The 21,270-nt window shown below is 43.4% G+C and overlaps 1 protein-coding gene across 1 annotated transcript in view; it reads left to right on the top strand.

The window, feature by feature from the left end:
* The first annotated feature begins 3,345 nt into the window (after window positions 1-3,345).
* The window catches only part of LOC147637997 (DNA mismatch repair protein MutS, type 2), a 76,042-nt gene continuing 58,117 nt past the window's right edge, over window positions 3,346-21,270 (top strand). Inside the window, 2 exon segments of the mRNA XM_086797341.1 lie at window positions 3,346-5,278; window positions 5,389-5,907. Coding sequence (XP_086653467.1) covers window positions 3,566-5,278; window positions 5,389-5,907 — 2,232 coding nt within the window. The 5' untranslated portion in view covers window positions 3,346-3,565.

Raw genomic sequence — 21,270 nt, 5'->3', positions numbered from 1 at the left:
TATTATTCTCCACTCAAAGAGTAGGCTTTAATCCAACAATGAATTTGCATTTTTTATCCTTTGTTCTTACTCGTTTTTTATGGCTTGGAGTTGAACGAGAACTTGCCAAAATTTGTCCACATATAATTGTAGAGTCTCTTTGTCAAGTTGACGAAGAATATCCCATTATTGACATGCTCTTACTTTATATTGAGGTGGCAAGAAATTATTTTTGATGAGTTTTTGAAATTCTTTCCAATTCCTAGGTCTTTCATGTCCTTGCTTAATTGTATTCTACTATAATGATGCACTTTCAACCAAATGATTTGCAGCACACTTGAACTTATCTGTCTCAAAAATTTCTTTCCCAGAAAAATAATCATCAAGTTGACTAATCTGTGATGACAAACACCATTTTTGCATCATTTTTGCCATCAAAATTTTGAAATGTGAAAGCTTTATGACTAATTTTCTTTCTTTTTTACTACTTGATTAGGTTTGCAACTCATAGGTCAGCATAAGAAACCATTAAACCTATCTTGTTTTCATAACTAGGGATCTGATTGATGAATACAATAGCCTTGGTTTTGGTCTATGTAGACAAGGACACTACTACTTGATTAGGTTTGTAACTCATCGGTTAGCATAAGAAACCATCAAACCTATCTTGTTTTCATAACTAGGGATCTGATTGATGAATACAATAGCCTTGGTTTTGGTCTACTGGTTTACCGAACATACTAAAGATAGATGATATATTGGGCGAGCTTGCATATACTTGCTGTTGGAATCATCCTTTTGGGATGCTTGGACTAACTACGTGGTCTTTCTATTCTGAAGTTTGGATTTAGTCCCTTGTATTTGGAAGCTTCACACCATATGGCATCTGTGAGCATTTTGATCTGGACACAAGTTTTGTCCTATGACTAATTACGGTAGATTGTTGACATACCCAACTTGGCTCCTAACTCTTTTTTGGTGTGGCATCCATACAGAGAGATCGGATGATTAAAAAAACCACCAAATTTGTTGATTGGCTTATTTTTGCTAAGGTTGTGGGATTGTTGTCTTGCTTGTGGGCATATTGGGCTATGAATTAATGGCTGTAAATAAGCATTATAGATGAATTAGCATTTGATATTCTAAACGTATTACTGACTGGACATGAGGGAACAATAAAGCTTTGGTCACTACTATCTGATTAGGACTTGTTAGACATGTTGAACAATGCTAATCTTGAACTGTGAATTAAGCTGGCTTCTTTCTCTTTTGGAGATCTACATCTTGTTATAAGGCTTTGATTATAAAACAGCTCGCTAATAGCTGGCTTGGATGGATTGATTTTTTAGGTACTATCTGATTCAGGGGGGGTGAGCTGAGTTAATATTCTGCTACTCATAAGGCATTCCCTATGGTTGTTGTTTATTAATATCTATCTATAATAATAGAGAATCTGAACCCTGTATTGGATATATTGGCCTTCCCAAAACGAGGGTGTTGCTTTGTCTCCACCTGTGACAATTTTTTGACTAAACTTAGCAGCTCTATTGATTTCAGTTCCTAGCACTTGGATAATTCTCTCGACTTGCTGAACACATTTATAAGATGTTTGGGGGTTTGCACATCTGCTTTCATTGACTTGCTATCCATGCTGGCTAGGGAATATATTAATGAGCCCTTTTGGCCAGATAATCAGGAGGTGCCATTGATATGCATATTAGACTTGGTACATACTTGCTAGGTCTATTGCTAATGTCCTTTATGGTACTTAATTGGCATCTATCTCTTTGGAATGTTTACACTCCTTTATAAGGAGTTGATTACAGGTCACTTGATCCTCTGAGTACTTTGTTGCCTGCTAATCATCTGCCTACTAATGGGGGCATCTACCAGAATGGTTCTCCTCCTTTTTTCTGGACTTTTTTTTGCATGAAATCCTGGCTCTCATTCGCCGACCTAGGGTATGGATTTGCTCAATTTGCCTTTTACTTTTGTTGATGTTTTTTCTAGCTAAAAACTAATGGGGTGAACCTCTTTTGAATGACTAGAATCTGAGTAGATGATACATGTCAATGTGTTCTATTAGCCATGACATAAACATGCTGGGTCTGTTAGTCTATCCACTATGGGACTATTCTGCCATCTACTTGTTTTTACATTCTTTGATTAGAGGATGTTTACAGGGTACATGATTGGTTGAAATATATGGTGCATGATCACTACCTATATATTGGCTGTGTTATCATTACTGGTTATGAACAAAAAATTTTGGTTGTCAACTTGGAATTTGACTAATAAAAATAGGGATTGACTACTAAAATTTAACCATGAAGAGCTAGCCTGCTGCTGACACAATCATTGACTATCAACAAACTACCACACACACATGAAACATATACACCAATATCTTTTGAACATTAAGAACCATCCTATAGAAAAGATGATAAGTATGCCTGAGTGATATTTTCACATTGTCCTAATCTCATTTGCTCATATAAGCAAACACGCAATTAAGGATAATTGCACACTCAAGCAAGAGAGATGTTACCATAGATCCTTCTATGGTAGATTGGGGACACTTGAATTATCATTGCACCATGCTGGTGGGTTGGTATCATGGGTGATTCCATATTAAATACTAATGAGCTAGTGTTATTAGTGTATGCACATTTGGTGCCACCGGTATTGCAGGGATTATGTGTTATATATTGAGTTAGTTTTAGTATAACCATTTGATTCATTCTATTTTTCCTATAAAACTACCTCTTTTGTGTGCCAATATGCACCCAAAATGTTTTTTTGTGATTAATTAATTAGTTGGTGTGTACAAACCTTGGGTTCAAAAATTTTGTTATGTTTATTATGGTTTTTTGTAAGGTCAAAAATGGAAATGGTGTTGGGTCCACATGCTTTCTATTTTTGCTTTCTTTCCATCAATGTTAGCCTCCATTACTTTCTATTTTTAAAGGTTGATGTCCTCCATAATGTTTCTTTTTGTGGGCTCATGATGTCCTCCATAATCTTTCTTTTTTTGGGCTCACGATTTTCCTCATTCTTTTTCACTTCAAGGAGAGAGGTAGGGAGAGAGGGACACCTTAAGGTATAGGGTATGTATTAATTAGAACTTTGGCAATAGAAAATGTATAGGGCACCTTAAGGTATAGGGTATGTATTAATTAGAACTTTGGCAATAGAAAATGTAAATTTTGTCACCATAGACTTTAAAAGGTTTGTAACCTTCTAAAGTCTAAGGTTTGAGTGAATATGCACCACCTAAAAAAATTAATTAATACGTTTGAGTAGCACCATTTTGATTCATCACTTTTTTCTCTAAAACTATGCTCTTTTATGTGCCATCCATGTTGCTACACACGATCATAGTTTATTTGAAGACATAATTTGCACTTGGTCTTTTTCTTTTGCTTGGGCGGGCACCAAAATGGTTATCAAACAGCAGTCACCTTAGCAGCCTAATGTGCAACTCTGGAACGTTAATCTCACGCGCTTAATTGATCGGAGGTGTTTGGATTTCGCGCTAGATAGCTGCGTTTAAGAATGAAGTGAGTCACTTTTACAAGCTATCAGGATGGATTATCTCATCCTACCTCAATGGTTCCAAGCCTCAAACAGTTCCAAAGAGAAGCTGCTGCACAAAGGCTATGGCAAGCGAGCATCTCCTCTAGCTTTTGCTCTGCTTCATTCAGTGGCTGCAAAAGCTATGAAACAGTCAAGCATCAATATCACACACAGAGAAGGGACCAGTGCATTGAAGCCAGCAAAGATTACAGGGAGAAGTTATGGTGTCTCAGAATCTCTGGTTGAGAAGAAAGGTGCTTCACATGCAATTGTTGAACATAAAGAAATCGTTTACCTAGATAAAGGAGTTGACAGTGAAAAAGAAGAAGAAGAAGAAGAGGAGGAAGAGGACTTGGACAGTATTGAAAGAGAATCCCTAAAGCTTCTGGAGTGGTCCTCTGTCTGTGAGCAGGTTTCAAGGTTTGCTTCTACCGCTATTGGAAGAGAAGTCTGCAGAGGGGGTAGCATCCCCTTTGGGAAAAACCAGGAAGAAAGCGAGGAGCTCTTGGAGCAGACAGCTTCTGCATGTCTGATACCATCACCTCTTGACTTCTCTGGTATCGTAGATGTAAGTGAGATCCTAAGATCTGCAAGTTCTGGCATTGTATGCAATGTCAGTGAGCTTTGTGTAATAGAAAAGATGATGACTTCGAGTAGGCGTGTCTATGAGCAGTTGCGATGTTCTGTTCCGAGAAAGTATGCCACTATTAGGCCTGCAGCTTCTACTGACAGACATCAAACAGATGATGATGGAAGCCATTCCTTTTCTCCCCTTATGTCCACCACAGAAGAGGGTTTTCATAGGGGGCATCATGCTTTCTCTCCTCTCATGTCGATCATGGAAGGTGCAAACTTCTGTACTTCTCTTGTGCAGGAACTTAAAGAGTCCGTTGATAGTGCATCGCTGTCAATCCTTGATACGGCAAGTCCGGTCCTCGCGGCTACTCGAGCCTCTCGGCGCAAAAATATGAAAAGACTGGAAGCCTTATTACTGGAGATAGGAGAAATGGTTGTTGCTGCAGGAGGGATGGATTCCATTATTGTAACCACTCGAAGGGCTCGGCAATGCGTGGCTGTCCGGGCATCACATAGGCATCTTTTACCTGGTGGCGTAGTCCTTGATTTGAGCAACTCAGGGGCAACTGTGTTCATGGAACCAAAAGCTGCCCTGGAGTTGAACAACAAGGAGGTTCAGCTTGCTTCCAAAGAGAAAGAAGAAGAATTTTCCATCTTAGGAAGTCTAACCCAGAAAGTAGCTGACGTTGCAGAAGACATTTGGATTTTGCTGCAAAAGGTCACCTTCTTGGATCTTGCATGTGCAAAAGCTGACCATGCAAAATGGCTCCACTCAGTGAAACCTGCTTTTGATTCCAAGAGGTTTCTGCCTAAAAATGGAAAGAATCATGCCACAGGCTCTAGTGAAGCTATTGGTGCCTTTTCTGTTTACATCGAGGGCCTTTGCCATCCATTACTACTAGGGCCAGCTCTTGTGGACAGTCAGAAACCTGCTGACATAAGTCTTCCAGTTCCGGTAGACTTTAAGGTCAAGTCTGGTGTAAGTGTTATTGTTATAAGTGGACCAAATACAGGTGGAAAGACAGCATCAATGAAGACACTTGGAGTGGCTACATTGATGGCTAAAGCCGGACTTTTTCTTCCAGCCAAAGGGAAGCCACTTCTTCCTTGGTTTGACAAAATTCTAGCAGATATTGGGGATAGTCAGGTAAACTGTTTTATGAATATTTTTTTGGACATTACTGGTGCTTTAATGATGTAAGGGTCTTTGTAAAGTTGAAGCGAGAGGGTACGTTTTGTTTCTACTTCATGTGCCAGTCTTTGGAGCAAAGTTTGTCCACCTTCAGTGGACACATTCAACGAGTCTGTAGGATAATGGAAGCTGGAGGTGACCGGTCGTTAGTGCTCTTTGATGAGATAGGAAGTGGTACAGATCCTTCTGAGGGTGCTGCCTTAGCCACAGCAGTACTGCAGCACATGGCCGAACATGTTTGTCTGACTGTGGTGACCACTCATTTCTCTAAGCTGAGCAGTATCAGAGATAGACGGTTCGAGGCCGCATCAGTGGAGTTTGATATTGAAACTTTACGTCCCAAATACAAAGTGCTATGGGGTGTTGCAGGGCAATCAAATGCTCTAGACATAGCTAGCTCACTTGGAGTTCATGAAAGTATTCTAGCTCGTGCCCAGCATTGGATGAGAAAGTTGGCTCCTGAGAATCGAGAACAGCGAGTCACTCAGCTCATGGACCCTCTGATGGAGCAGAGGAAGATCTTGCAATCTCAAGCTGAAGTTGCTGCTATGGCACTCTCTGATGCCAGAAAGCTGCATGATGAGGTTAGTGTCTCAACTCAGGTTCAAATGCAAAAGTACTGCCTTGAAAAAGTATATTTTCTTGAAGTTTTTAAATGTCACTGATTGGTATCAGGCCACATCAGCAGGGGGTGTGAGGGCGGTGTACAGTTTTTTTTTTTTGCCTAGTTGGTGGTTGCTAATAAGGTCAAGAAGCTTGTAACTCACCTTGCTACATTAGCTAGTGCACATGCGTGGACTTCCGTATGCTTCCGGACAAGGGAATAAGTAGTGATGGCTTCTTAGGTGCATGTTTCTTTGTTAGCAACCCCACGGGCCAGACGGCTCATCATTTGGAGCTTCTTAGGTGCATGTTTCTTTGTTAGCAACCCCACGGGCCAGACAGCTCGTCATTTGGAGCTTGTGTGAATAAACTAGCTTGGTTAGAAAGAGGCATGGAATGCCCTTGACATAAGGACAAATAATTGTAGGCATATGCTCACTTATGGTAGTGCTATGTGTGAACAGGGCTTATCCAAGGGCACTTTTTCCCATGTGGTTTTTCCCCTTGGATATCAAGTGTGAAAGGACACTCTACATATAATATTTTGTACTTCTATATTATATGGATGTGGCACACATGCAAGGGTTGACTTGCATTTTGTGGATACCACACTTTTGGCTCTCTCTCTCTCTCTCTCTCTCTCTCTCATTTTTGTGTGTGAGCTTCTCTATCTTGCACCTAACCCTAATGTGCAGGTTTATGTGTGTGAGTGTGTGAGTCCAACACCAACAATTGGTATCAGAGCTGGGAGCTGGCCCTGGAATTCTTCCCGTGGAGAATCTGCAAAGCAAACTCGGCAAAATTCCGTCGAATTTTGACTTGCTGGCCGTTCACTGGTTTTCGCCGCCCAGACCGCCGCCGCCGCTCAGCCCCGTCGGCTTCGCCAGCGCCCATGTCATCGCCGCCGCCCAGCCCAGCCGGCACGCTTACTGCGCAGAGACCCGCCGCCGCCCAGCCCGGTCGGCGCGTGTACTGCGTAGAGACCGACCGCCGCCTAGCCCGGCCGGCTGCGATAGTGGGCAGGTCTCCGCCACATCCGGCTGGCCCGTCTGCTCTGCACGCCACCTCCGCCTGCTCTGTGCGCCGCCGCCGCGTCCGTGGACCCCATGTGCTCCTCCTCGTCGACTCTCCAGCTCCGGCGGCTTCCTCCAACGGCCATCTTCACCCTCTGCACGCCTGCGCCTTGCTACTGGCCCGTCAACATATGAGCCTGTGTGCTCCCTGCCTAACACCTGCTTTACACGTGCTGCCCTCGCCCAAAGGTATTCTTTGTACACATTTTTATTCAAATACAAATACAAATTTTGCAGCCATTTCAGGGGAGGTCAGATTCAAACAAAATTCTGGGGATTTGCCAGAAGTTGCCCTCTGCCAGAAAAATTGCAGGTGGTGCCATTCACTTTGTTTGGTTTGGAATTTGGAGGTTTTCAACATTGAGGTCAAAATCAGTAAATTGAGCCTCTTTCAGTTGCAAAAAATTGGGGCTTTTGTGAAAATTGGCCAATTAAATACACATTGAAGCGATTGGAGTGCATAAAAATTGGGGATTTTTAGATTGGAGCATGTAATTGGGCATTACAGCTGTGATTTGTCGCGTATGTATACACATTGTGTGTAATTGGACAATTTGGTGCTGGTTTACACTTGCTTTGGTTTGTAGGCATACATTTGCACAGGACATTTGGTTGCCTGGCAGTGCACATTGGTGCTTGGTTTGCTTGCAGGTATATTTTGTTGACATGGCACATAATGCTACAGATGTATTTGATGTGCTTACCCAGGAGGACAAGTTGGATGGATCTAACTACTCCCTCTGGAGTTTCATGATCCGTAATTTGCTGGTAGCCAAAGGGCTTTGGGGCATCGTGTGTGGTGATGATACACGCCCACTTACCATACAGCCAGCCACGCCTCAAAGGGGAGGTGCTCAAAGAGCTCCTGATGTAGAACTTGCTCCCACACAAGAGTAGAAGAGATGGGACTCTAGAGATGCACAGGCCATGTCATTGATAGCCCTTTCAGTGAAAAGGACTACTATTATGCACATTCGCTCTTGCAAGACATCGAAGCTTGCATGGGACACATTGGAAGCAATGTATCAGGTACGCAACGAGGCAAGAGTTGCCTACTTGAAGAGGCAATTGGATTTTCTTTCTATGGATGAGGGTGACTCCATGGCAGATCATCTCACCAAAGTGAAAGATTTGCAGGAACAATTGCTCAACATTGATGAGGTTATCCCAGACAAACAGATGGTCACCAACACTCTTCATTCTTTACCACCTTCCTACTTGGGCTTTCACACCTCTCTCAACCTCTCAATGAGAGAAGGTGGTGATCCCGTCACTTTTGAAGAGCTAGTGGGTTTACTCTTTGCAGGAAGAGCAAACAAGAGCAAACTTATCGAGCAACCGTGGTGGAGACAAGGCATTTACAGCCAAGAATAAGGGTAAAGCAAAGAGCTTTAAGCATGGGGGACAACAATCTAGCAAGGCTAGTCATGGACAGCCCTCTTTTGGTGGTGAAAAGTCTGACAAAGGGGATGCAAACAAGCCCAAAAAGAAGGGCAAATGTCACTACTGCCATAAGCCTGGACACTACATCAGTGAATGTAGGAAGCGGATTGCAAAAGAGAAAAGGAAAGAAGCAGGCAATGCAGTAGCAGACTCTTCTGATGACAAAGCACAGCAATCAGCTAATGTAATCCAAGAAGAGTACACTTTTTTGGTCACATGCACTAGTGGCACACCAAGTGCTTCAGACACTGATATGTCTTGCATTGCATCTGACAGACAAAATGCATCATGGTATTTTGATAGTGGTGCTTTGAGCCACATCACTTCATGCAAAGATGTATTTCAACACTTGGTTTATGCTTCAAATGGCCGCACTGTATCATGTGCAGATCATACCACATATCCAGTAAAGGGAATTGGCAATGTCATACTTATTGCAGCCAATGGTGCCAATATTTGTATGAAAAATGTATTGTATGTTCCAGGGATAAAGAAAAATCTGCTCTCCGTCTCAGCCATAAACGACCGAGGTTTAAAGGTTGAATTTGAAGATGGGAAGTGTTTGGTAAAAGACCCATCAAAGGGTTATGAAATAGTCGCTTCTGGAACAGGATACAAAGGCTTGTATAAGCTGGACAGCTATGACAAGCGTACTTATGATGCAAATACAGTGGCTGCCCACACTCCTGCTATGCATGAGGTAGAGCTATGGCATGCTCGTTTTGGGCATGTAAATTTTCGGAGTTTGATGCTTTTGTAGAAGCATCATATGGTTGATAATATGCCGCCTCTTGAGTCTCCACCAAGACATGTATGTGGGGTGTATTTTGGGAAAGATGCAACGAAAACCATTCCCCAAAGATGGAGCTGTTAGAGCTGAAAGTAAATTACAGCTCATACATAGTGATGTATGTGGTCCAATGCGGACACCATCCATAGGGGGGCATCTTTACTTCGTCACATTCATTGATGACTACTCCAGGTTTGCTTGGGCTCACCCCTTGAAAGCGAAAGCAGATGTGTTTACATGCTTTCGACACTTTGTATCAATGGCTGAAAATATGTGTGGATGTAAAGTCCAAACACTCCGCTCAGATAGAGGTGGAGAATACATGTCAAATGCATTCAAGGATTATATGCTTCAAAAGGGTATCAAACACCAATGTACCGTGCCTTATACACTGCAGCTGAATGGTGTAGCTGAAAGGAAAAATAGATCTCTCATGGAGATGGCAAGATGCATGGTGAAAGCACAAAAGTTGCCTCACAAATTTTGGATGGAAGCTATAATGTGTGCAACTCATGTGTTGAATAGGTGTCCAACAAAAGCTTTGAAAACCATAATACCATTTGAGGCTTGGTATAGCCGAAAGCCAACAGTGGACTATATGCGTACATTTGGGTGTTTGGCATATGCACATGTGCCATAACAACTCCGAACAAAGCTAGATGACAAAGCAATGAAATGCATTTTTGTGGGCTATAGCAATGAGAGCAAAGGTTACCGTCTTTATAATCCAACTACATGAACGATTTTTGTAAGTAGAGATGTGGTATTTGCTGAAAATTCAGAACAGCCCATGTACAGTGTCACCAATTGGCCGACCATTTGGTCCATCTCCAGTTTTGTGTCTCGTTCACTTGAGGCCAGGCCGGTGTCTCATGTGAAGAGGCCAGTATTTTTGCTTAACATGGACGGGAGCCAGACTGGTGCCACCCGTGTGTTAGCAGGATGGTGTCGTATGGACGGGAGCCAGACTGGTGCCACCCGTGTATGACCTGGACTGTGTCCTATCCATGGGATTGTCACGCCATGGAAGGGCCAGTATTTGTGCCGTGTCTTGCCTATGGGACTGTCACTCCATAGGGAGGCTCGTGCCTGGAACTGTTCCTATGGGACTGTCACTCCATAGGAAGACCAGGATTTATGTTTTATGTCGTGCCATTTTTGTGCCCGACAGATATTTTGTACATGTTCCATGAACGGGAGATATGTCCATGATACTATTTGCACATGCATTCATGTTTTGCATGTTTGAAACTGTTTTCGCATGACTTGTATTCTTGTGTTTGCTTGCTTGACGTGTCACTTACTGAGCGGGGACGCCTGCTAGTGAGTCGTGAAGTTTGCTCTGTCTTCTGACGAGTTTTGATGCGTGTGAACAGGTGGTAAGTGTATTGCACTTGTTGGTTTAATAGTTTTATTCCTAACCTTTAATGTTATAAGGTTGTAAGTGCACATTCATTTAAAAGTGGGCACCCATTATGGGCACCCACTTGTGGGCCAAGGTGGGGAGGGAAACCCCACACTTAACCCCTTAAGTGTGTGGGGGTGGGTGCATGGCCACCTACCCACACCACACCATGAAGTTGCCCGCCCCCATGCAAACGTGGGGAGCCGGCCCGCTGTGATTGATTAACTCCCCTCCAACATCTACAAAAAAAGGGACCACCCTTCTGCTCACACACACATGATCGTGCGCCTCCATCTCCTCAGGCTGCTCCTCCACGCCTCTTCCTCTACAGCCTGCAGCCAGGTGGTTTCAGCATCACAGCAGGCGGCTGCTCCTCCACGCCTCTTTAGGCTGCGCCACTTTCTCCTCTTCAGATTGGCGGCTGTGCTCCTGCAGCCAGGCGTCACCTCTCCTCGACAGGCTGCTCCTTCTGCCCTGCAGGCGGCTGCAGTCAGCGCTGCTCCCTCTGTCCAGCAAGCTGCGCCATCTCCACCTCCTCTGCTGACGGCTGCTCCCTCTGTCCAGCAGGCTGCGCCATCTCCACAAGCAGATAGCTGCGCATACTCTCTACAGGCGGCTGTACCTCTTTTCCATCGGCGGCTGCTCCTCCTGCCATACAGGCGGCTGTGTCCTGCTCAGCAGTTGGCTGTGCTTCTCTGCAAGCGGTTACACCTTCCCTCCATAGGCGGTTACAGGTGGCTTTGCACCTCCTAGGTGGCTACACCTTCAACACAGGCAGCTCCTCCTTCTCGACAAGCTGCCCTGGTGTCCCTCTCAAGTAGCTGCACACAAACACCTCGGGTATTTGACTTCCATCTGCGAGCTACAAGTAAGTGAATTCAGATTTAAGTAAAGAACTTTGTTGTAAATCTGATAAAGGATTCTATCTACGGCTAACACCCGTTCGGTGCCGGGTAGTCCAAGCTTTTGGAGAACCACGGTCCAAAGGTGCGGAGATCGGGAGAGCCAGGCGTTAGTACGGGAGCGCCTGTTTGTGCGTGGTCCTGGAACACCAGTGGGGCGCTCTCGGCGGAGTCTAGTGAAGGCACATGACCGTAGAGACTGGACCACTCAAGTGGTCACTCTCCTTCGAACATCTACTTCGAGCCTCTTGTTTGGTACCGTATTCATTTGTACATGGACATCATCTGGTTCATTGAACCCATGGAGCATTGTATTTGTTAAATACTCCCAATAATATATCATATATTGAGGGGGGGGTCGGCCCGTTCCGGTTCCAGTGCTGGTGTCCATCTATTTCATTTCAATTTGCAGTTGTTATTAAGTTGTCCATTTCAAATTGTGATATTAAGTTGTGTTATTACGCGTGTGGGTGTCCAACGGAGTCTATTCCCATTTGACGGGATCGGTTTCATTGGTATCAGAGCACGGTTGTTTCCCTCTTCTTAGTGGGGAAATGAACCTGTGTATTGGACACCCCACTTCTAGCACACTTAACACAATGGACAGCCAAGGTAACCCTTTGGAAGTGCCTAATTCGAGGGGCCCATCAAGTGCCTCGCGTGGTTCTGATGCTCTACGAGGAAGGCACAAGCCCCTTGAGAGGGTAAATGATAGTGATTGAAAGGGACAGAGGCAGGAAGAAGGCAGTGGGTGTTCAGGAAGAATTGAAGGTTGCCCTAGCGAAGCTAGCTGGAGGACATGCAGGATCCAGACTGAGATCAAACATCTGGGGCACCAAGTGCAATAACCCGAGTCACACAAAAGAAGAACGTCATATGAAAACCACAAAAACAGTGTGCCATTTGCAATAAGAATAACCAGACCACTAATACATGCTTTTTACAACACTCAAAAGAGGAACCTGAGGGTGGTAGAAAGACAACAGAGTCAGCAAGACAATCAAATCACCACTGGGCCTCAAAATAATCGACCTTATGAAAGACGAGGAGATTCAGACAAAGAGGATTTGGGCTGATAGGCTATCACTCCAATGTTCCTAGGCATAGGCAAACTATCTATTTGGTGTGACAACGTCATCAGCAAGAATTGCAAGAAGTAATACCACAAAGGGAAGGAAACCCAACAAGAGCTGATGAAGCAGCGAACATGGTGAAAGTGGATGAATGGATAGGGAAGCATAAAGAAAAGTCACCAATAGTAATGGTAGTGACAAGGTCACAAGGACCTATTAAGACAGTGATAGGCAAGCATGTTGATTTGGAAGAAAAGCAGAAGCCATAATAGTGGGTAGGGTAGCACAGGGTCCAAGAATAAATAACTAAGCTTGTGCACAGTGCACAAGGAGTGGTACGGATGATGTAGGAAATCTCGCTCCTAAATGATCAGGCTGACAGTAATTTAGATAGTACAAGCCTTATCAGTAAGAGATAAGACACTGCAGTAGGCAAAAAGCCACTAGGTAGTGTGAAGATGACTCAAAAAAGGGTGCAAGAGTGCCAATTGGATCTTACAACAACCCAGAGCACAAAAATCATCTTACAATAACCCAGAGCACAAAAATCATCTTGCAACAAAAGGAATCAAAAAAGAATCTGAAGCAAGTCTGGTCAAAAGAATTGAAAGAGGAAGGTCAGGAAAGAAAAAAAGAAGCCAATAAGGAAGAAGAAAAGATGAACAGAAGCCAAATTATGCCAAGTTAGGAAGTAAGGGGGAGCAACAACCGTAAAGAAGAATATGACTTGTGGGAGGATCTCAGCAAAATGAAGCTAAATATAACAACATAACATGACCCAAGAAGAGCAAGAGAAGAAGAGGTTAACCAATTTATATTCGTTACTGTTTAGACAGAGAGGAGGCTATTCAATGGTATGAAATGATCTGCCAGAAGAGGATTGAAGCTTTTAATGATAAGCTAGGAAGCAAAGACTTGAAGAAGGGAATGTTGGTCCTTAGATATTATAATAATGTTTTAGATGTTACATTTTAGACTAAATTTAAAGTCAAATGGGAAGGACCATTTATTATACATGAAGTTTTTTCCAATGGATCTTACCAATTTGCAGGACTTGGGAGGGCAAATGCATGCTGCTAGGGTGAATTAAAACTGGTCTATGGACACATAAAGCGGTAGTTCATTCACAAATAACTTGGACTTACTCAGACACACAATCACAGAATCCTCGCTCCCTCGCTCAACAACACATTGGCCCCGAAGTCCGGCGCCCCTTGCGGTATTTCTTTATTGTTAAAAAGTTGGAAAAATACAAAGCACGAGTGCAACAAAGCACTCTACTTATATCAGCTGAGTTTTACAAATTCTGGGAGAAATTTGCCAGCGTAACTGCACTAAAATTGTTCCATAACATCTCAGAATGAGTCCCAACTGACAGGCTCACTTCCATAGGCATCAGGCTACCCAATGGAGTCCAAAACATCACAATTCAGCTTGCTGTAATTTTCTGCACAGACCTGTTTTCAGCTCTGTTTTCAGCCCAAATTAACCCTTGTACTGTCCTGGAGGACTAAAGCAAAGTCCTACTGCATTTTGGCATCAACCGGGCAACATAACAGCCCAAAAACAGCACCTAAAAAGTGCTGAAACAGCATTGTATAGAAGAGGTTATTACCCTCTTCCGTCCCTGCTTTGGTGTAGGAACTAACTACACCGGTTCCTGTTCAAGGATGCAACTAGCCTTTGCATAGAAGCATGAAATTCACACAGCTGTACCTGATTTTATCTGATGAGAGCATTTCCATAGTCTGCAAGAGAGAAAGAGAGAGAGAGACTGTGGGGAGCAAGCTCAACCCTCAATTCATGTGTTGTAGGGCAAGGGAGTGCACCACAATAGCTGGTTTTCCTGCAACAATCCACCATATTAGCTGCAAATGAGCCTCATTTAGCCCAAATTCCCACGCTTCCCTCTTCTCAATGTGGAAAATGCACATAAATTTGACACTTGGCACATTTTTAAGCCTTTTCCACATGCAATCTTCCAGGCTAAAAATCTCCTGACTGGTTCACATTCTCACAACAGTCCTTTGTCAGCTTTTGGTCCCCTTGACATTCCGCACAAACTGACGCGAACACTTTTCAATTCCGACACTGCCAAAAATAGCAGTTCCCTAGATTTTAGGGATGGTGTCATCTGCATTCCTTCTGGTCTCGTGACCATCTTTGACCACTATGGTCACTTCAGAATTTGCTTAGAATTCAAGATACATTCACATTTCGGTTGCGGCCACTTACTAGTGTAAACCGGCCTATGCCCTCATTCAGTGGCCATGTCCTGGACACTGTCATTCATCTTTCAGTGTAGTTCTCAGGCTTAGCCAACCACTGGTCCAAAGTTCCACTGGCTGACCCATTCTGACATTGCAATGGCCCAAGCCCTTCCAAGAGATCCCGGGGGAAAACAACAGCAACCAAAGAGAAAGAAAAGAAAAATATATATTTATAAAGAAATGTAAATAAGGAAAACAACTGCAAAAAGTTTCACCTCCTGGTGACATACCCCCCTCTTGAAAGAAGCAAGCGACCTCGATTGCAAGTCCACATGCAAACGGATGACACAGGACGATCACCAGATTCCCCAGGTGATTAGTGTCATCACATGTATCTCCTGCCAACGGATGACACGGGGCGATGATAGGAATTCCCCACTACCATTTGTGCCATCGTAGGTTCAAGCCTTTCAAATACATGTTTCCGGATGCAACACAAGGCGATAGCATATATCTTGTACTATTAGTGTCACAACATGTAAATCATTCATTTGAAGCGTAACAGATACAACTTCAAAGCACTGAAAGTTCATTCATTGATTAAGTCATCGACAACAAATGTCAAAACTGTACATTGCCAAACATATAATACAAATGTACAGGTCATTTAGAATTCAGCTTCAAAAAGCATATTAAATCATTGCAGGTTCTAACAGGAAGGCTTCCTTGTAAAGTTGCATCAACTGAGGTGAATCAGCCAGTTCAACCTCATCCATCCATTTAGCATCCATTGGTGAATAATTTCTGAATTTCACCAAGTATCTTCTTGCAACTTGTTCTTTCACTTTTCTGTCTTTATGGGCCAGAATCTGCTCAGGAACCAGAATTTCATCCAATTCCTCCACTTCAGGCTGTTCCTCTGGCACCATATCTTCTGGCACATTGCCAATAAAAGGTCTCAAAAGGCTCACATGAAATGCATTATGTATCTTCCAGATTTCTGGCAATTTCAGCCTGTATGTCACATCACTTATCTTCTCTGAGACTTGGGAAGGACCATAATATCGCATACTGAGCTTAGGAAACAGACGTTCCTTGCCCTTTCTTTTTCTCAGTCGTGCCTTTTCAAAGCGCAATAAGACCCAGTCATTCTCTTTAAACAAGAGCTCTCGACGATGCATGTCAGCAGCTCTTTTTTGCTTAGCTTGTGACTTTTCCAAGGCATATTTGACCTTCTTATAGGCTTCTTGCCATCCCTCAACATACCGATCTGCTTCAAATATCTTATCCTTTGTCTGCAGAATGGGAGGTACTTTCTTGCCACCTTCAACAATTTCAAAAGGCGCCTTGCCAGTAGAGGAATGCACTGTATTGTTGTAAGCATACTCTACTAATGGCAAATAATGCTCCCAAGCTGCCTTATGTTCTGACACATAACATTTCAGCAGATCCAAGACAGTAGAGTTAGCCTCTTCAGACTGCCCATCAGTTTGAGGATGAAAAGAAGATGAGAATTTCAAGGTCGTGCCCATATTCTCAAACAATGCTTTCCAAAACAAGCTTGTCATCCTTGGGTCTCTATCACTGACTATAGACTGTGGCATACCGTGGTACTTAAAGATATTCTGCATGAAAATCTTGACCATGTGCTCGGGTTTTTTCTTCTTTCTAACAGGAATGAAGTGTGCCTGCTTACTGAATCTACATATTATAGTCCAGATTCCATCATTCCCTGTCTCGTTGTCCTTGGAAGATCAAAAATGAAGTCCATGGCAATACTTTCCCATGGTCTCTCTAGAATAGGCAGTGGTTGCAATAACCCAGGTGCCTTCTGTCTGTCAAACTTGACCTTCTGGCATACTAGGCAAGATTTGACATAAGCATCAAGATCACGTCTCAAAGCTGGCCAATAAAAGAAAGTCTCAACGGCTTTCACTGTAGCATCAATGCCTCGATGTCCAGCATACGGTGGAGCATGACTTTCTAGCATTACTTTCGGCCTTAACTGCTTAGTCACACATAGCTTTCCATGCATCATGAGAAAGCCGTCTTTCAGAACATAGTGATCATGATGTTGATTATTCATTAGCTGCTCATAGATTCTGGAAAAATCTTCATCACTGGCATACTGTTCTTTCATATCATCCAATTCTTGGTGATAAGAAATAGAAACAGCTGATACTTGTGGTTTGCGAGACAATGCATCTGCAACCACATTCTTCTTGCCTTCCACATGCACTATCTGAAAATGGAACATTGACAGAAAATTTGCCCAGCGCATGTGTTTCTCTGACAACTTTGCCTGTGTGAGAAAGTATCTGAGCGTCTGATGATCCGTTTGCACAACAAAATCAACACCAAGTAAATAGTGTTTCCAACTGGTAAGTGCATGGATCACAGCTAGCAGCTCTTTCTCATAAATCTGATAGTTCTTCTCAGTGTCAGAGAGTATTCTACTCTCATATGCCACGACTCGGCCATTCTGTATCAAGACAGCACCAATGCTGTTTCCACATGCATCACACTGCACAACAAATGACTTAGACAGATCTGGCAATGTCAACACAGGATCTGTAGTCATTTTCTGTTTCAGGCATCTAAATGCCGATTTCTCTTTATCTGTCCATTGCCATTTAATGGCCTTCTTTTCAAGCGCATGTAATGGTGAAGCAATTTCTGCAAAATGCCTTACAAATCTGCGGTAGTAAGAGCATAAGCCAAGAAAACTGCGAACATCATGCACAGTCTGTAAATCTGGCCATGAAACGATTGCTTCAATCTTAGCAGGATCCATTGTGACACCATCCTTTGATACAATGTGCCCAAGGAAGTGAATTTCTTCCAGAAAGAATTCACTCTTCTTGTCATTAATGAGCAATCTGTTGTGTTTCAGCTCATTAAAGACTGCTGTCAGATGGTCTCTGTGCTCCTCTTCACTCTTTGAATAGACTATCATGTCATCAAAGAATGTGCCCACAAAGCTTCTGTAAGGACGGAAAATTCTATCCATCATTCTGTTAAATGTGGCAGGAGCATTTGTCAATCCAAAGGGCATGACTAAGAACTCATAGAGACCAAATGTAGTGCGAAATGCGGTCTTGTGCACATCCTCGGGTCTGATTCTAATCTGATGGTACCCACTCTTCAAATCTATCCTGCTAAACATTTCTGCTCCTTGCAAACGGTCAAGAATATCATCTATGCGCGGAATTGGAAATCTATTCTTGATCGTGTTCTTGTTCAAGGCTCTGTAGTCAATACACATTCGCCATGAACCGTCTTTCTTTTGTACTAGTAACACAGGTGAACAAAACGGGGAACTACTGAGCTGAATTAGTCCCTTCTCTAACAGCTCATTAACCTGTGTCATAATCTCTTTCTACTGGGCTGCGCTAACCCTGTACGGTGGCCTATTGGGCGGACTAGACCCTGGAATAAGGTCTATTGCATGATCCTCTGGCCTCTCAGGGGGTAACTCTCCTGGTAAAGACTCTGAAAAACAGTCTCTAAACGTATCCAAGAAAGCTTTTCTACCTTCGTCTAGTGTAGACAAATCAGTTTCAACTTCATTCATTTGCTTTGCAAAAACCAAGTACGCAGAAAGATGATTTTTCATTAGTGAAGTTATAGCAGAAGCAGAAATAACTGGGACAGACTCTCCTTTCAGCTTCACATCCAAAACATGAGTCTTGTCCCTATGTACAATTGTGATTTTCCTGTTGAAAGCATCCAACACTGCATGTTTCCTATGACACCATGGAATTCCCAACAGGACATCACATCCTTCCAAGGGCATGATAAGAAACTCCTCTGTGTCCACATAACTCTGTATATGCATGCGAAGTTTGCCAAGTATAGGAGTGACAGGAATTGAATGCCCAGGGCATGCCAAATCAGCCTGTCCAACTGGTCCCATCTCTTCAGCACGAATTCCCAACTTGGCTGCCAATGCCGGTGAAATAAAGTTGGCTCGAGCACCAGGGTCAAAGAAAATCAGCACTGTAGCATCTCTGATTTTACCCCATGCTCTGCACAATTCTGTAGCATTATCACATGGCTGGTCACCAACCATGTCAAGTACCAATCCTGCACTCGGCATTGTCTTCTTCTTGGGTGGCCCTTCTTTATCCTCGGCATCTTTTGCAGCCATATGCCCTTTCTGTTCACAGATGAAACATTTCCCAGCTTGCATCAATGCCTTTCTCTCTTCAAATGACTTGCCATATATGTTGGAATTAGGGTTGCAGGAATGCACACACAACTTCAAGAAGATGAGGAAGCTTGAGCACAACACAGTAGTGTATTATGAGTGCCAAAAATGAAAGATAACCAGCCCTAGAAGATAATGGGCGTATATACAATGCACGGGGGAAAAAACCTCCTAGTGAGGGAAAAAGTGCCCCGGCGGTCCTAAGTGTGTTCACACACATCACTACTATAATATGGTAACAAATCCCCCCTGGAGTGATGCGGTGAACAAGAGCTAGCACTCATGTATAGGGAAGTGTCTAGCTATGTGGACGAATCCACAAAAGGGAGTAAGCCCAAAGCTTTGCGAAAAGCTTCGAACTTCTCACGAGATAGAGCCTTTGTGAAAAGGTCTGCAAGGTTATCCTGTGTTGGTACATAAGCCAAACTGATCTCTCCTGCAGAGAGTCTCTCCCTGACATAATGGTAGTGCACCTCAATGTGCTTCGTACGAGCATGGAACACTGGGTTCCGCGCAACTGCCAATGCGCTCTGACTGTCAGTGAAGATGGTGGTGGCAGATGGCTGCCCAACACCCAAATCAGCCATAAGGCGTCTGAGCCACACACACTCAACCGTAGCTGTGAAAGCTGCCCTGTACTCAGCTTCACAACTAGAAGTGGCCACAGTAGGCTGCTTCTTGCTCAACCATGATATGCATGAGCTTCCAAGCATGAAGCAAAAACCACTCGTGGACACGCGTGTGTCATAACAACCAGCCCAGTCAGAATCTGAAAAAGCATGTAAATCTGGCGGCAATGATCCCCCCTTGGGATAAAACAACCCAAGATGCCGAGTACCACTCAAATAGCGAAAGATACGCTTCACTGCCTGCCAATGCTTAATGCCTGGGCTATGCATAAATCTGCTCACCTGTGAGACTGCAAACTGAATGTCTGGCCTCGTAATGCATACATAAATGAGGCAACCAACAGCTGTCTGATAGAGTGTGACATCAAAGTGATCTCCAGCATCATGAAGACTCAACTTCAAACCTGTCTCCATTGGAGTAGCAATAGGCTTGCAGTCTTCAAGGCCAAATCTTCGCAACAATGTTTCAATATACTTTGTCTGACACAAAGCAATACCTCCATCACACTGCTTAAATTGTATCCCCAAATAATGATGCAAATGCCCCAAATCTGACATCTCAAAAGAGGCATTCAAATCAGCCTTAAAATCAGCAATATGACTCTCATTTGGTCCTGTGAGTAGCATGTCATCGACATAGAGAGCAATGATTAGATGTACACCATCCACACGTTTAACATACAAAGTGCTTTCTGTTGGACTATTCTGAAACCCATGTGCAGTCAAATATGCATGTATTTTTTCATACCAAGCTCGTGGAGCTTGCTTTAAACCATATAAAGCCTTTTTTAACCTGCACACTTTGTTTTCCTGCCCTCTTTGAACAAAACCACGAGGCTGCGATACATACACCTCCTCCTCATGCAAATCTCCATTTAAGAACGCAGTCTTGATGTCCAGCTGATGTACATTCCAACCATTATGAGCTGCTAATGCACAGATGCTACGAACAGTGGTCATACGACATGTGGGAGCAAAAGTCTCATCAAAATCAATGCCCTTCTCTTAAGCATAACCTTTTGCAACAAGCCTAGCCTTATGGCGATCCACTGTGCCATCAGGCTTACGCTTCAATTTGTATACCCACTTAGTGCCAATGGCCTTCTTGCCAGGGGGCAAGTCACATAAAGACCATGTACCATTCTTCATAATAGCATCGTATTCTGCTTGCATAGCAGCCATCCAATTTTCTGAACTTTGTGCCTCATCAAATGAAACAGGCTCACTTTCATCGCACATACTAGAAACAGCCAATGCATAACAATCTGACGCATAAGAGGCACCATGAGAGCCAGAACGAGTGCGAGTAGACAAAGGGGCATCCAACTTGCTGTCACGCAAAGTCTGCACCAGCCATCTAGGCATATTCCTAGAGCCCTCAATCTCTTGTCTCTCATCCTCAAGTGCATCATGCACATCTGCATCAGATATAGGCTGATCTGTGCCATCATTTAAAACCTGCATAGGCTGAAAAACTGCCTCATGAGGTATTGCACTTGACTGTGCACCACTGAAAAGAGGCAACAATGTATCATAGACATCACGTGAGCTGATATCTGTCTCCTTAGTACATGAAACCAAGGGCTGAACTGCATCTTCCACAAATACA

Source organism: Cibotium barometz, chromosome 5 (genome assembly GCF_041138505.1).
Source record: "Cibotium barometz isolate CiBa-2024 chromosome 5, ASM4113850v1, whole genome shotgun sequence".
NCBI lineage: Eukaryota > Viridiplantae > Streptophyta > Polypodiopsida > Cyatheales > Cibotiaceae > Cibotium > Cibotium barometz.
The sequence above is the reverse complement of the archived record's forward strand: the minus strand, read 5'-3'. Positions and strand labels throughout refer to the sequence as shown.